At 41.7% G+C, this 15,000-nt stretch overlaps 1 protein-coding gene across 12 annotated transcripts in view; it reads left to right on the top strand.

Moving 5' to 3' along the window:
- The window catches only part of MAP7 (microtubule associated protein 7), a 109,188-nt gene that overhangs the window by 19,258 nt on the left and 74,930 nt on the right, over positions 1-15,000 (top strand). For 2 of the 12 annotated variants that reach the window (XM_040550465.1, XM_040550464.1), the window contains exon 1: positions 10,736-10,845. The exons of the other annotated variants lie outside the window; for them this stretch is intronic. In XM_040550465.1, coding sequence (XP_040406399.1) covers positions 10,833-10,845 — 13 coding nt within the window. In that variant the 5' untranslated portion in view covers positions 10,736-10,832. Of the gene's footprint in view, positions 1-10,735; positions 10,846-15,000 lie in introns of those variants that run through there. 12 annotated transcript variants of the gene reach the window in all.

Here is a 15,000-nt window from a genome sequence, read left to right as displayed (position 1 = left end):
GGAAAACAAACTGCTGAACTGTCTTGCTTGCCATTGCTCCTTAACTGCAACTGCTATTTCACTGAGAAATGTCAGGTGAGGAATGTGCACCCCATCCTAGACTTTCAGTCCACACAAACTCTCTAGATAATGCTACTTTCACATTTTATGTGCATTCCCTTTTGCTAGGAAAAAAAAAAAAAAGATTAAAGTTTGTAAGAAATGCTTCTGCAGCCATCTAGCTACGTTACCCTACTGTGTTTAGTTGCAGTCTGAACTGCAAAATAAGAGTGGAATGGGGTGAAGAAAAAGCAGATGGCAGCTGCCATCTGTAAACCAGAAAGGACAGCAACAACCAGCTGCTGAGCAAGGTATTGGCAGTAAAACCGGGCTGCAGACCAAGCAGCACGTGCCTGACACCGTGCCTGGGTTATCAGCATTTCAGTGTGTTCTTGCACTTCCAATTTGCTTTTTCTGAAGTATTGCATAATGCATTTATTTACTTCTGTGCCAGGCTTCTTATTCACCGAGTTATTCTCACATTGAAGTTACAAAATGGCTCTCGGTTTGTGTTCAGGGAGTTTTTGTGAGCATCCCTCTCGCCGTGAGTTACCTGGATTGCTGCTCTAACCCACGTTAGCCAAAGTGTTCCTCGCACCATGGTGATGTTTATGGATGCCTCCTCTTTCTGTTAGGCATTTGTTTAATCGCCATCCTTACAGGTTTCACTTGTTTGCAGCATCTACACAGTGAGCAACACTCCAAGGCTGGAGTTTTTAAGGTCACAGTATGAGGGACTCATCTTCATCTCCTGTGAAATGAAGGCAGCGTGTCCATGGTCGCAGTGTGTTGGAGTTTCTGAATCAGCTCCTGATCCCAAGGTGTTCACAGAAGGGATTTATGCTGCAAACAGGCCCTGCTATTGCTTGGCAGAAACAGGAGTTCAGTGTGCCTTGCTGCTACTAGAAGCTCTCTTTAGCACTCAGTGAAAATTTAGCTTAAATTTTGAGTAGAGTGCTGTCCTTTGGCCTTCCTCTAGAACTTGCTTTTGAAACTTTCTTAAAATTGTCCCAGGGCTTTGTTTCAAAACAGATCTAGATGCAGTAGCAAGCTCTTGATCACTACTCTAGTCCTAGATGGTGAGGCTGTAGCTCTTTGCCGTAAATCAGAGAAAGATGGTTTGTGCTGTGCTGGCAGAACGTGGAAGTCTGCAGGCCAGTTTTTAGAGTTCTCAGACAGATGTACTGCTTTTTGTTTGTTTAAGTAAGGGGAGCATAAATAGGGCCTTGTAAACTTTACCTGGTAAGGAACCAAAAGCTTTAAGAGGGGGGTCTGTGTTAGTGAAAGAGGTTACCATCGTCTGTTCATTACCTTTCTCTCGTTGGCCCTTGCGATGTCTCTTCGGAGTACAGTGTGATACACTGCAATAAACAAGTCACGTAAGCAGATGCCTCCTCATGAAAACAAGTAAGCTAATATAGTTTTAGAAAGAAACGTGCTCGGGGAACAACCTGAGGAGAAGGGTTATGTTTGTGATGTTGGTAACGTCTGTTCTCATCAGTCCTTCATCAGAGCTAGGACTTCTTTTTTTTTTAATAATGATGCTGTAGGGTATCTGAAGTGGGTTGGTAGAGTTACTGCATGCTAATAAAGGGGATGCTCTGTGGAGTCAGCAGGATCCAACAGCTGTAATTCAAAGTAAGACTTCTGATTTTTTTCCCTGTATACAAAACCTTTCGTAGTGTGTATCGGGAGGGCTTTAATATTTTTGAAAGCTTTTGTTCTTCCCCCTTCACAACTGATTCTCTGCCACACAGCATCCAACTTGAGGACCTGCTCACTGTGGCACTGAATGTGAAAGTACAATGACGGAGGAGGCTGGGAATGAGCAACAGTCATGAAAGGCAAGAGAAAACACAATGATATAACTACAGCGCATCATACAGAAGCATGTTCTTTGCTTGAGGAAGGCGTGTTTTTAGTTATAAAGCAACTGTCTTCTGAGACTGGTTGTTGGAAAGTCAGGTATTGATTAACAGTCCTTCAGAGAGCTGTGCTGCAATGACTGCCTTTTGTGCCTTTTCACATCAAAGTTCTTGTGACAAATATCACGTCTAATAACATTTTACAGGAACAATCTCTGTTTCCCTCTCTGGGGATGGGAAATTCATTTCTGCAGGACTTCCTAACAATAGTGATTACAATAAGAGGTTTCCCATCTGACTTGAATATTTCAGGCTGACTAGGGATTATTGAATATTACTCTGAAAAACAGCCAGACAGGGAAGCTTTAATTACTTGTGGCTGAGCAACAGTGCACTGACTTCCCGTTCTCTGTACAGCACTTTCTCCTTTTCTTTTGACCCAACCTATCTGGTTGTCATTTTGCTCTGGTATTTAAATTAGATGGCGTGCTCCAAAAGTGCTTCCTATGTAGCATAGTATAACATACATACATACATACATACATATATATATATATATTTGTTTATATAATACAAAAGTTTTATTTTGTTTTTTACAAAATGAGGACATGATGCTTTGCCTGTAAACCTTTTGAGAAGACTTTTCTACATGCAAGTATTAAAAGATGTGAAATCACTGTAGACATAGCTTAGACTTTCATTCTGCATTACGCTCTTGGATCATTAAATGGGGAAATCCAGTGGGATCTGGGTTTCCTGTTTATATAACAGGTACTGCTGCCCAGTTCCACATGCTGAAGCCACCTTCCAAATACCTTTACTTTATGCTGCTGTAAAGTAGTGCAATGCTGGATAACGTCTTATGCTTTAGTTGAGCAAATCAACCACATACTGTGACAGAGGTGCTTTGCAAGCCATCATTGACAAATATTCCAGTACTTGAAATCTGATTATTTGAGGAAGAAAATAGATAAGCATTGCAAAGGCATTTTTTTTCCCTCTAGGTAAGCAAAGTAGGAACATTTACATATTGGGACAATGTGAGGGTCTCTCTCTCTCTTTCTCTCTCCATAGATCATGTGACAAGCTTTGGCAAAATGAAACACAAAGTTTGCAGACCAAGATTCTAGATCCTGTTCTTGCTCTGTTAAAATTCAAGTACTTTTCTTCTAAGACGGTGGGGAAAAATCCCACTAGAACACTGCCTGTAGTAGTTAACACCTAGGTAAGCACTGAATTTTGTAGTCTGCTGTCACAGCTGATAAGACATCCAGTGGTATCAGGTGGCACCCACTATGGCTTCACTAAAGCACTTCAGTTTACAAGCATTTAAAAATCTAGGCTGCTTTCCATAGTCCTTAAAACCTTTTCCAAAGGTCTTTTAGTAAAGCCCTATCTGAATGGGAGTTGAAACTGAGAATTAAAAAAAGGTATGAGGAAAAACAGGACTTAGTGACCTTGAAGATTTTAACGTATTGGATGGGATGATTGTAACCAAATAGCCTGCTCTTCTCCAAGCCACAAATGACTTGCAGAGCTGTCATCCTGTCCTTTCTCGGTGTAACTTACGACTAGAGCAGAGTTAAGTCTGTCATAAGAAGGGGTGCTGCCTGTGGCGAATGTTAATTGTAGAGAAGTCTGTTTTGGCAAGAAAGTTTAAGACAAGGCTTGTGCAAGACCACTAAAAAGGCTCGGCCAACTTTGTCCCTGCTGTAATTCTTTTGAAGTAGTGAATTTGACCTCCTGTTTTCAGGCTTAGAGCACTTAGTTTTTCTCATGGTAATGGGCTGAAAGTGCTTAATGCTGCTTATTTGGTCTCTCTATGTTATTTATTGAACTGAACTGCATTTGGCAAGTAAATAATTAGTTGTCTAATTGTTGCTTGAAAGAAAGTACCTGTACAGTATCCGTATCAAAGAATGAGAAAACTTCCAAGGGCAGGTGTATCTCCCGTACCTGAAGCTGCCTTGAAGAAACTGGTGGAATTATAGAATCAGAATCATTTAGGTTGGAAAAGACCTCTAGGATCATGTAGTCCAACCTTTAGCTTCTCATCAGTCTTGGATTCTCAGATCTTGTTATCTTTTGAATTAAATGGACTGCTTTGCAGCCCGACTATCAAGGTATTGTGCTTTTTGAGCTGTGGTGGCCTTGAGTAGACTCAATTCGACTCTACTGCATTTACTTTACTGTGAGCAGTGTATCATGAGTCAGAGAGGGAGGTGTTAAAAATGATGGGGTTTGGATGTCATCCAGCATGTATAAAGCTGGCACTTTCGAACACAGAAGCTAAAAGCGATTGTACTGGTGCCATTGGCCTGCGCCTTAGAGATGGCATCACAAAAACAGTGGTACACTCAGTTCTTTGGTGTGTGGCTTCTAAAGTTTTAATTATTAAATAATGAACCCATCTCTAAAGTCATTGGCTAGCTTTGAAGGCTTGGGAGGTTTGGGGGGTGTTGTTTTGTTTTGGTGCAAGTACTCTAACTTGTGCTAATGAGGCTGCTGCTCTGAGACTAGGCTTTGGCTGAAAAAACGTCTTGGAGAGTAATGAGGTGCCTACTTCTGCTACTGAATCAAATAATAATGTCCCATGGTTATTCAGGCTCTTTTCACAGGTTGAGTAATTGCTGTGTTTGATAGTATGTGTTTTCTAAAATTTGTCTACCGAAATTCTCGTTCTTGTTCCTCAGTTCAGAGCTCTTTCCTCAAAGAGTTGGCAAACATACAGCTTTGCTAAATGCAGAAGAGACTGTTCTTTCTGCAGCATTTTGTCTCCTAGGAGAAAGGAGAATTTCTTGAAGGAAGTCACACCAGCACCCGAGGTGCAGTTCCTGATCGTTCTCCTGGAAGAACCCGTGGATGTGTAGTCACACGTAATTGCAGAGGTGCTTATGACAAATGTGAGTGGTAGTGCTTCAGCAGGGCGTGTGGATACTGCGCTGTAGCGCACATATAACATTTTGTGACACTACACTGAGAAGTTATTTTGCAAAATGTGTTCATTTTGTAAGAAAAAGAGTCTACCTTGTGAACTGCTAGCTGAAGTTCCTTCGTTTTTCCTGTGATAACGTACCAGTGAAAGTAACTTTTTGGATTTCTTTAGCCTGCATTTGTAGGAACTGCAATATGGTGGTAATAAAATGGAAATATTTCTGATTTGTTAATACTACCTAACTGCAAATTACAGTACTTCAAGCTTCTGGGTTCTGTCCCTGTTTTTATTCTTACTGATGAATCATAAATACTCTACTACTTAATGCTAACTTCTTGCAACTAAAAGTTTCCTAATTTTGCTCAACAGTGGAAGCCATGACTATCCTGATGGCTTTCTACTGAACAGTGTAACAGACGTTGTTTAGGTACATACATTTATGGAATATTTATGGAATAACTCTTTAAATTCACTCTTCCTCCAGAACACTGGACAGGAGGGAAGCAAATCTCAGACTGAAGTCCTTGTTGTCAGTCAAAATAGCTGTTTGTTTCCTTTTTTTTAAAGTAGGGTTCTGCGAATGTAGGACTGACTGAAATCTAAACGTGTACAACTATATAACACTTCAGTGTAGTAATGCTTGAAACCAAACTGGTATCTTAAGGCTCGTAATAGCATAGTTGATGCAGGTTCTGAATGTGTAATTGTGGGTGAAGAAGGTTATTTTGCATAGTTGGATCACATTGTTGGGCACAGAGGGTTGTTTGAAGGTCTCCAAGGAGGGAGACTCCACAACCTCACTTGAGCATCTGATGAATCTTCTCAGACTACCTGGGTCATGTACAAGCCTTGTTCCTGACAAATGGCTTATGAGGACTAGAAGAAAGATGTATTATTCATCTTCCTGGAATAGGAACTGTGGAGCACTTCTGCTGTCCTTCACTGCTGGCCAATTACCCTGCTGTTCTCTTGTTCTAGCTATGGCATGTCCTGAGCAGGTTGTTCCAGGACAGCCCTTGAAGTGATTTAACTGAAAAGGGCAGAAGGGATCTTTTCATTGTTCTTTTAGGTCTTGTGTCATCACACTCAGCTCTTTTCAGAAAATGTTCTTTGGGGTAAGGGGAGTGATTTAACATATGAGATCTGCTCCGAGAGTCCCAGTGCTGTGATTTAATTGAGCTCCTTGGTGTTTTACATACTAGCTTGCTGCTGGGAGCTAGGGCATCACCCTGCTGAGAGCTAGGGCATCACCCATGCAGTTATGGACCTGTGTGATCCAGAAAAGGGTGACTTTTTTACCACAGGATAAATATATATAGAGAGAGAGAGAGTTTCACAGTCTCTTTTAAAAAGCAACAACAACAATAAAAACTTTATTATTTTTCTTCTAGGGAATAGGATAAAAGGACAGAACTCACACAGTAAGCCAGGAGCAAAGTTAACAGTACAGTCAGTACAGTCAAGAAGCCCTGACTTCCACTTATTCTCACCCTACAGTGAATACTGACTTTTGCAGAAAATAAATAGGTTGTATTCTTACTAGTAAGGGTTGGGTGGTGCTGGGGGGGGAGTGATTTGTTCAGGTTTTCAGGAGCTTTTTCTGTTAACGCCCTAAAGAGTTTGGTGAGGACCTACAGTGGAAGCATGTGTCTTGTCAAGAGAGTTTCCAGTCCTGCAAATTTGACTGGCCGCTAATTAGCAGAAATTAAGCAATGAAAAAATATTCATCCATTCATGTTTTGATAAGTGAGCAATGAAAAAAAAAAAAAGAATAAACCTGTACTTGTATGATAGGTAATTGATCAGCTATTTTATTATGGAGATATTTATAGATGCAAAGGAAATGGTGGCACTTCTGTTTTTAATTAATTCCACAGGATTAGGCTGTTCCTCACAAATAGGAGGTTTAGGCTTCGAAAATGGGAGGCCAAGTTCCTAAATACTGTGTCAAATAATGCTTTATCAGTGTCTTCTGATGAATACCGGTAGGCTGAAATGTGAAGGAAACTTCACAAGGACAAATAGATTTCCTTATTTGCAATGCTTTTAAGATGCTATCTCTAGAATCTTTTGTACTGCTTTAAAGGGAGATGGAGTGAAAGATAGACAGCAAAGTGTATCCTTGAATTTTTCAGGTATTCTCAGGTTTTCTGGTATTTTACATCTTTTCCCAAGCCCTCTTTCTTTGTGTAGACAGGTCTGTGCCGAAGCAGCTTCCACCTCCTACATCTGTGCTGCCCTAGGCGCATGGTAGCTGTGTCAGAAATGCAGGCCAACAGGAGCGGCAGCTCCTGCCAGCCCCGTGGATGATTTCCCGTTCTTTCTCTTCATGTCTGTTCAACACCTTCTGTGCCGAACCTTCATGGAAGTTAAGTCTAGAAAGTTAAGCATTGAGTTACAACGGTAGCTTGCCCACTAAGCAAATACAGTGCCGCCATCGTACTGCTGCTTTTATGAGGGCAGGATAAAAGCTGTGATAATGTAGGTTAATGTTTACACTTTAAAGGCTGAACTTTAGCACATGGGAGCCCTAGACTGTCTCGGGGAGCCGAAGAGAAATCGAATCCCTCCTATTCCTGTTTGCAGTGATCCCAGGCAGCCTGGAGGGTGCAGCATCCAGAGAAGAGGAGAGGCTGGTAGCCCTTCGAGTGACAGGCCTGTGGCAAGGCCTGCCGGTTAGCCATGCAGGCTGCGGGTGGAGGCTGCGCTTCTTTTCCTCCTGCTTCACCTGAAGGTGAAGCCTTGCCTGCCTGTGGAGGGCAAACCCCTGCTAATCCGGGGAAATCCATTTTGTCTCGGTCAGTTGATACAGGCAGCGATCTCTTCGCCCAGCCTGCGTTCCCTTCCTCCAAGAGCTGAGGCGGAGGTAGCGCCAGAGGCTGCTGTCCTCTGCCCTGCGCCTCTTGCCATGGGGCTGGGGCACTCCTCAGCTCGAGGGGCTGCCTCCAACGCACTCAGTGGAGTGCTGGGGTGCTGGAGAAGACAAGCCACGGGTTATCCTGATGTTTGACGAGGGCCTGAGGGGCCAGTCTGGCACTCCGAGGTGCGTGACCCATCTTTGGTCCCTCTGAACACTTACCACACTGGTCCTGACTTATTTAGCTCATCCAGCTTCTTACCTGGTCTAACCTGAAGGGGAAAAACATCACCTGTTAGCTTTTCCTAATCTCTGCAGAAAGAGAAAAGTAGGAAGATACCACATAAAAAATAAAAAAAATAAAAATTATGAAACCGAATAAAGAAAACATCCATCAAAGCTCGGGAGTCTGTAAACTCAATACTGTGTAATATTAAAACAAACAAAAAAGTACCTTTATCTTTACCTGGCCTTTTTGTAAAAACAACGCATTCTAAGTATTTTAATGCACCCTTTTCCCCTTATGTTTTGTGCCTATACATGTGCATTCCAGCTCTGCATGGAAATAGCTTTCAGATGACTGTCCCTTTTAACCTCAGCTAAATCATGTTTATTAAAAATTAACTTCAAAGGTATAAATTCAGCTTCTTCCCTCTTTCCAGTCCTGGCCCATTATGAAGGCTAGTGTCTAACCCTTCCTTGCGGCAGGGCTGCTCAGTCTTCCTGGCCTAAATGTATCTAGGGCATCCTGCAGCAGCTCTAGCACGCTGTGTGGCTATTTTTGGCAGTGTAGCTTTTGTCTGGCAGGGCTAGGGAAGGATGGCATATGCTCCGTGCATACATGCTGTGCATGTGACTCATTTAAGGATGAATGATGCAGTTTAGTTTAAAAAATAAAAAAAGTATATGTACTTATCAGTATTAAAAAAAAAAAAAAAAAAGCTCTCTACGTAATGTTACAAAGCAAACAAATTAATCTGCTTGACTGCATGAAATTTCATTTTCCTTTTTTATGTAATTGTGTGCTCAGTGGACTGTGCATTACAGGGTGAATTAGCAAGTTAATTTACCCTACATGTCCATAAGAGAACAGCTTTTACGTCCTCAGGCCTTATGATCTGAACAGCAATGTGAATGTATCAGAATACACAAACACTGGATTTTATTTTTAGAAGCACTGTAGCAAAGGGCTTGGTTTAACCTGTTCTCTCTTCAGATTTTTAGTTCTGTTTTACAGTCACTATCAATGGGGTCTTTTTTTTGGACATGTTCTGAATGAGCTTGTTGTGTTTTCTTTAAAGTGTTTTTGTTTGTTTGCTTCCCATCCTTTAATATGTGCTGTACCTCAGGGGGACCTCTTGCAGAGCAAGTTACCTGCTCATCATCAGAACAAGGATGGAAGAATTAATTATAATTAAACTTCAGTATTAATAATCAAAGATGATTGATGCTTACACTCTGTAATTTGAGTTGCAAACTCAAAACAGTGTTTAGCAATCTGCCTCCCTGATGTTCCACAAAACCAAGCAGCTTCAGGCTCAGAATTTCACAGGAAGGGCTCTGGAGCCTCAATTCTCCTGTCAGCCGTGGGGTAACCAGGTCCTCCAGCCAAAACTGGGGCCCAGTTGTACCAGTTGTGGGGCTGAAGAAGAAGGTTTGCACCAGAGAGCCAGCAATTTGAATAAACAAGATGCTACAAAGGGCTGAGGACAGAAGCGCCTTCAGGTAAAGGCCTGGATCTGAGCAGTGAGAGGTGAGGTGGGGTTAGAGCTCCGGGGGCTGTCGCTGGCGATGGGTAGGTGGGAAGGCTGTGGCAGCACCAGGCCCCCAGCCCCACGCCAGGCCCGAGCTCTGACCGCTGCGGCCTTCCTGAGGGCACCGCCGTGGGGCAGCAGGCGCAGCGCCCGCGGGAGGTAGCCCTCGTGTGCCGCTGGTTTGGTTTAGCAAACTCTTACTGTGGAGCCAGAGTGTGTGTAACGCTGGAGGTGTTGAAATGGGAGGTCTAAAGCTTGCTGGTGTGCCGAATCCATTTTTTATTATTTTGTTATGTACTTGAATTTTCATAATAAGGGAATCTCATAAGAGAATTATGTTTAGCCATAATACTTTGCACTGTAAGGTGTGAAATACTCATATGTAAAACATCATATAGAACATGTGACATTCTAGCGCAGGTATTTTTTTTTTTTTTTTTTCAGGAATGAAGAAAGTAATGTAGCCATTGTCAAGTTGCTAGTAACTGACTTGCTAAGCAGTGGGCAAAGTATTGACATTAGTGACTGCACTGTGCTTTGTGGAAAAAGCTCATTTGTTATCAAGCCAATAGAAGCACATCAATAATTGCCAATGCCTACGAAATGCCAGGTGACATAAAGTTGCAATACTACAATCTTGGAAATAACCTAGGAGAGCAATCTGCGTACATACATGTGCAAAATTCCTTCACTAAAACAAGATTCCACCTTAATGTATTTTATTTGTCTTGAAATGCATCTCGGGTTTCTTAGTATTGCTGGGAGGTGATCCTTGCACGAAGCTGTCTGAATTTTCAGGGAGTCGTTTTAAATGGCTGAAGGTCCGTCCAAGGCAAACATGGAGGCTCCGCTGCCCTACTTCCCCGTGTTACTTGGAGGCAGGCTGGAGCTGGCCGGCCGAGGCCTCCCTCCCGGCCGCGTGCGGCGCGATGGAAGTGGGGCAGTGTGGTAGGCAGCTGCCAGCACCAATAACCGGTGGCTTGAGCTGCTTAGCAGGGGCTAAGCCCAAATCTATTGACGCAGAGCGCAGGGAAGTACTCGGCAGACTTCTCCCCCTCCCGGCCTTGTATATAATCTCATGATGCTGTGGATGTGGCAAACTCTGTTTTGATCAGTTGCTGGGCCAGAAATGGTGAGAGCAGGTCAGATTTGACCTCAAAGGGCTATTTTGATGGTACGTGCTTTCACGGTTCCTGAAGCTGCACCTTTTCTTTCCATGAAGTCTCCTTCTTTCTCCTCCCAGCTTGCATAATTGCCAGCCTGAATTTTTTTAAATGTAGGGTGGGAGGCTGAGCGAAGTCGTGCATATGAGGTGATACGGATCATGCTATGGACTCGCAGTAGACCTCTGCAGTGCTAGCGAATGTGCAGTACTGAATATAATGGATGAAACAGGTAAGCAGCTCACCCTTCGTATTTCCAGAAATAGTCCTTTCAAATGGCTTCCCAATTAGAATTTTTAAAGAGAAAACTCAGTTATCTCTAGCCAGGGAGTGCATTTAGTCTTTTTTCCTATTTACTTTCATTTCTGATTAATTTTTAAAGAGTCTGATGTGATAAGGGGGTTGGGGAAGAGTAATCTGAGTGCAGTGATCTTTTGATTTTGATTTTCTAGGATACATTATCTAATGGGAGGTTTATGCAGTCAATGATAACAGTAAGCAGCAAAGTTATTTTGGGATGTTTTGTAGCTCAAAAGGGACTGTTTTGATGATGTGTCGCTATTCTGTTTGCAAAGCATGAGAAACTTGAATGAATTATTGTCTTCCTTCAGTATCTGCTCTGTATAACTTTCTACATAATACTGATTGTTTTCCAAAGCACCAGACTTCTTTTAGTCGACTCTGGACTCTAAGTAGGCGTACTCTGGGTATATACTGTAGATACCTACTTGCTCACAACTCTATTCAGTCAGTTTAATTAATTTTAACGTCAAATTTGTGAGACTGATTGATACAGAGGATGGTAATAAGCAAAACAGCAAGGGACCTGCCTATCTGTAATGAAATCTTTTATATAAGTGAAGGACTGTGGTTGCAAAAACAGCTACTGGTTTTTGGGGCAGGGATGTTGTGTTGTAGTAACTTTGGTATGAGAACATTTCCTTTTCTTCAGCTGCCCTGGGCAAGACAACTGGAGAAGGATGTTCTGTGGTGAGAAAGCTCTGTGAGAGGAGTTACTCCCCATGAGGAATTAGCAGAGCTTTTTGCAACTCGCAACTCTTAATCTTTTTAGTTATTCAAGTTTGTACATGCAGAGCATGGAAGCAAGAGTATTATTTTGTGTTTTTCCATTTATTAGCACTTACCTTATTTTCTGGTGACTAAGCCTAGCAAAATTATTTAAAAATGAGTAAATTTGCTCTCTTGGATGAAGATGCTCTTTTTGCTGTCACATTTTGTCATGCAGCATGCCTGTTTTCCTCTTCAGTGGTTGCCTGGTGTGTTTACTCTGTAAGCTCTCAGGCAGAGCTGTTCTGCCATAAACTGTGGGCTGTGCCATGTTGGGGTCTGTTTTGTTTGCTGTCAGCTGTCTCTGAAATAATACAAGAAAATGCATTTGATTCATTAATATGAATATATTCAATTTCTTTTTTCCTGTGCTATGGCAAGTTCTACTTAACATACCTAAAAGTAGCCTGATATTTAATATTGGCTTGATGCTGGCACGCTTTATATGTGCAACACCATCACCGGGCCCTTATTTCCCTTTGTGGTGTTGCCCTCTGTACCCCTGGTGCCAGCTGCAGCGGTGTTTTTTGGGGTGTATCTTTTTTGTGTGTTTTTGTCCAGTGGTGCCTGGCATGCAGGGCTCTGGTGCTGATATGGAGAGGTGGAAGCCAGCAATGCAGGGGTCAGCAGCTCCAGGTGTAGCCTTGTGTTGTGGTGCCTGATCTGATGTCTGCCACTGACTTTTGCATAAATCATGGCTGTCGTATCAGCCTTATTCTGAAAGTGGATTCAGTGGAAAGTTCCTTAATAATCTCCAAATCAAATTACGACAGTGAATTATCTGGAGGTTTTTTTGGATGCATTTGGGAGGGTGGTGAAACTTAGTGCTCCTGGAAATAAAGGATTGCTAGCACTATCTAATAACTCATTAGTGTACATATACACTTGGCTTTTTGCCCTGACGGTTACAAGAATCTCCTGGTTTTATTCTTGAGCTTAGGTTGTAGGCTTTTCCTCTTGGGAATGGAGGATTTAGGCAGGGAAGCAAGGGGATGCTGGGCTGTGGAGTAGCTGGGAGGTGAACAAACCGTGGCAGTAAGCTGAGACCACCAACCGCATTTCAGTGTAAGTAGGGAAAGATGGGAAAGGCTTTAATTTGTTGTATCACTGCCAAAGTCTTTGGAAAATGAGTTTGTCTGAATTACTAATGTTGGTTGCAAAAGCAGTGGAATTCTGCAGCAATCAGATAATGTCGCAATATAGATAGGGAAGTCTGGTGTAATAAAAAAACAGTGAAGGATGTAAACAGAGACAGGATTTTGTTACAGGGCTTTGATCGGAGAATTGATAGAAAACAGAGCAAGCCTTTGGGCTGTTAGAGCTTACGTTGATATAATTCCTTTAACTGGTTATTTTTCAAAATAAACTGGAACATAATCATCGAATTTCCTAATTAAACAGGAAATTCCTGTTTGGGGGGGGGGGGGGGGCTTTTTATTATGAAAGATAAATATGGGGCTGGTATCAATTTCTTCAGTACTTTTATAAGAAAATACTACCAAGTAAGGTGTTAGACTTCTCTTGCTATTATCTACTGCTGTGATGTACTTGTAAGCCCTGTAATAGAACCAGACTCGCTACAGTTTTTAAAGTGTATGTACAGGGACCAAAATTCATAAATGGGAAATGAAAGCAGGGGCCGAGATTGTGCAAAATGACGCAAGAAGGAGAAAAAAAAAGAAAAGACTTGGAATAGATTTGCATATAGAAATGTTCTTATGAATGTATTTCCTAGAATTTCTCCTCCTTTCCCCCATTTCTTCCTGCTGCACAGTTGCAAAGCAGATCTGTATAAACAGAAAGGTGGCATTGAGCAGGGGCAGCTGAAGGTACCATTACTCTGAAACAGAAGGTTTGGCTCTTTTGTTGTTACCTCTCAAAATGAGGAATTGTGTAGCGGAGTCTAGCTTCACTTGTGCCATTCTCAGTTAGGGTTAGAGCGGTGTGATGTTAGTAGGGTGAGAAGCCCACCGTGCACCCCAAATAACTGAACAAACTCTTTGATTAAATGGGAATGATAATGCTTCTTTCCTTCCTTCTTTTTTCCTGCAAAAAGATGTACAGGTTCCTTGGACAAAAAGCGCTAAATTAAAATTAAAATAAAAATCTGTAGATCAGAATATGGGTGGTGTAGTCGATTGCTCTTTTCTCTGTCTATAGAGGTAGGATGAAAGACATTTTTTTCCAATGTATGCAGAACAAGCGCCAACTCAGGCAGAAAGCAGATCTGTTTTAGGCATCTGAAGCAAAGGAACCAAAATTAGTCTTTTTGTGTATGGATTTTTTTTTTTCTTCTCTAAGCAACAGAAGACTTGAAGTACTCACGTTGCTCAGCAGCGGAACATATTAGAAAAAAAAAAGATATTTGTTCATTCACCTGAATGAAATGGGTATGCAGCTTGTCGTTCTTCAGAAGTGTGCGGTAAGTGCATGAAGCAAAACAACACTTTGAGATTTGGTAACAAATGTTCTTTGGAAAACTTCAGCATTAAGTTGCCTGGAAAAAAAAATCCAGTCTTTTAAATTGTACCATTTTGGAAATTATACTCTTAAATGAAATCCTGTGCATAGCTGAAGCGTAGCTGGTGATTTTATATGCTTCTTGTAGGCAAGAAAAACAAATGTGGAGGTGTTAATAAATGGCTGCTACTTGTACATACCTATTTTTAGAATATTATGTTTGTGGGTTTTTAAGATATCACAGGACATCAATGGGCACAGCAGATTTATAGGGTCATGTATCTTTGACTTTCAAGCTTAGGTGGTATTTTTAACACAAGGTAGCTGAAAAAGCATTTGAAACCACTGTCTGCTATTTTTAACATGTCTAGCACTTAAAAAAAAATCCATATAATCCTCTCGAAACAGATGGCTACAGTGAGTTAAAATCCCACGCTAGGATTTGGGCTTTTACCTGATGTTGAAACCAATGTCATGACAAAGGGATGTATCACTGACCCGGGAGGTGACAACCTATTCCGGACTTGTATTTAAAAAAATAATGTAAAAGCACAAAGCACATGGACTTCTGCAACAGTTTGCTTTCCCGATTTGACGAAAAAAAAACCAAACAAACAAAAAAAACTCTCCAGTATTTACCTGTGGGAACTGTGGAGTCTCTCTGGATTTTGATTTGCCTGTTAATTTTATTTCTTGTAGTTCGTGCACTATCTCATCCTTTTCTATGCTACACTGGATTATGGAAGTTAGTGGTAACTAACTGTCCCTGAACTTCTTTAATGTGCGGGAAGAAAGACAGGAAGCTCAATTCTTTCTTTAACTTCAAATCCTGTAATCACTTGAGCTGCCTAAGTGAAGG

The sequence above is a fragment of the Cygnus olor genome, chromosome 3 (genome assembly GCF_009769625.2).
Source record: "Cygnus olor isolate bCygOlo1 chromosome 3, bCygOlo1.pri.v2, whole genome shotgun sequence".
Lineage (NCBI taxonomy): Eukaryota > Metazoa > Chordata > Aves > Anseriformes > Anatidae > Cygnus > Cygnus olor.
This window is presented reverse-complemented; position numbering and strand designations above follow the sequence as displayed.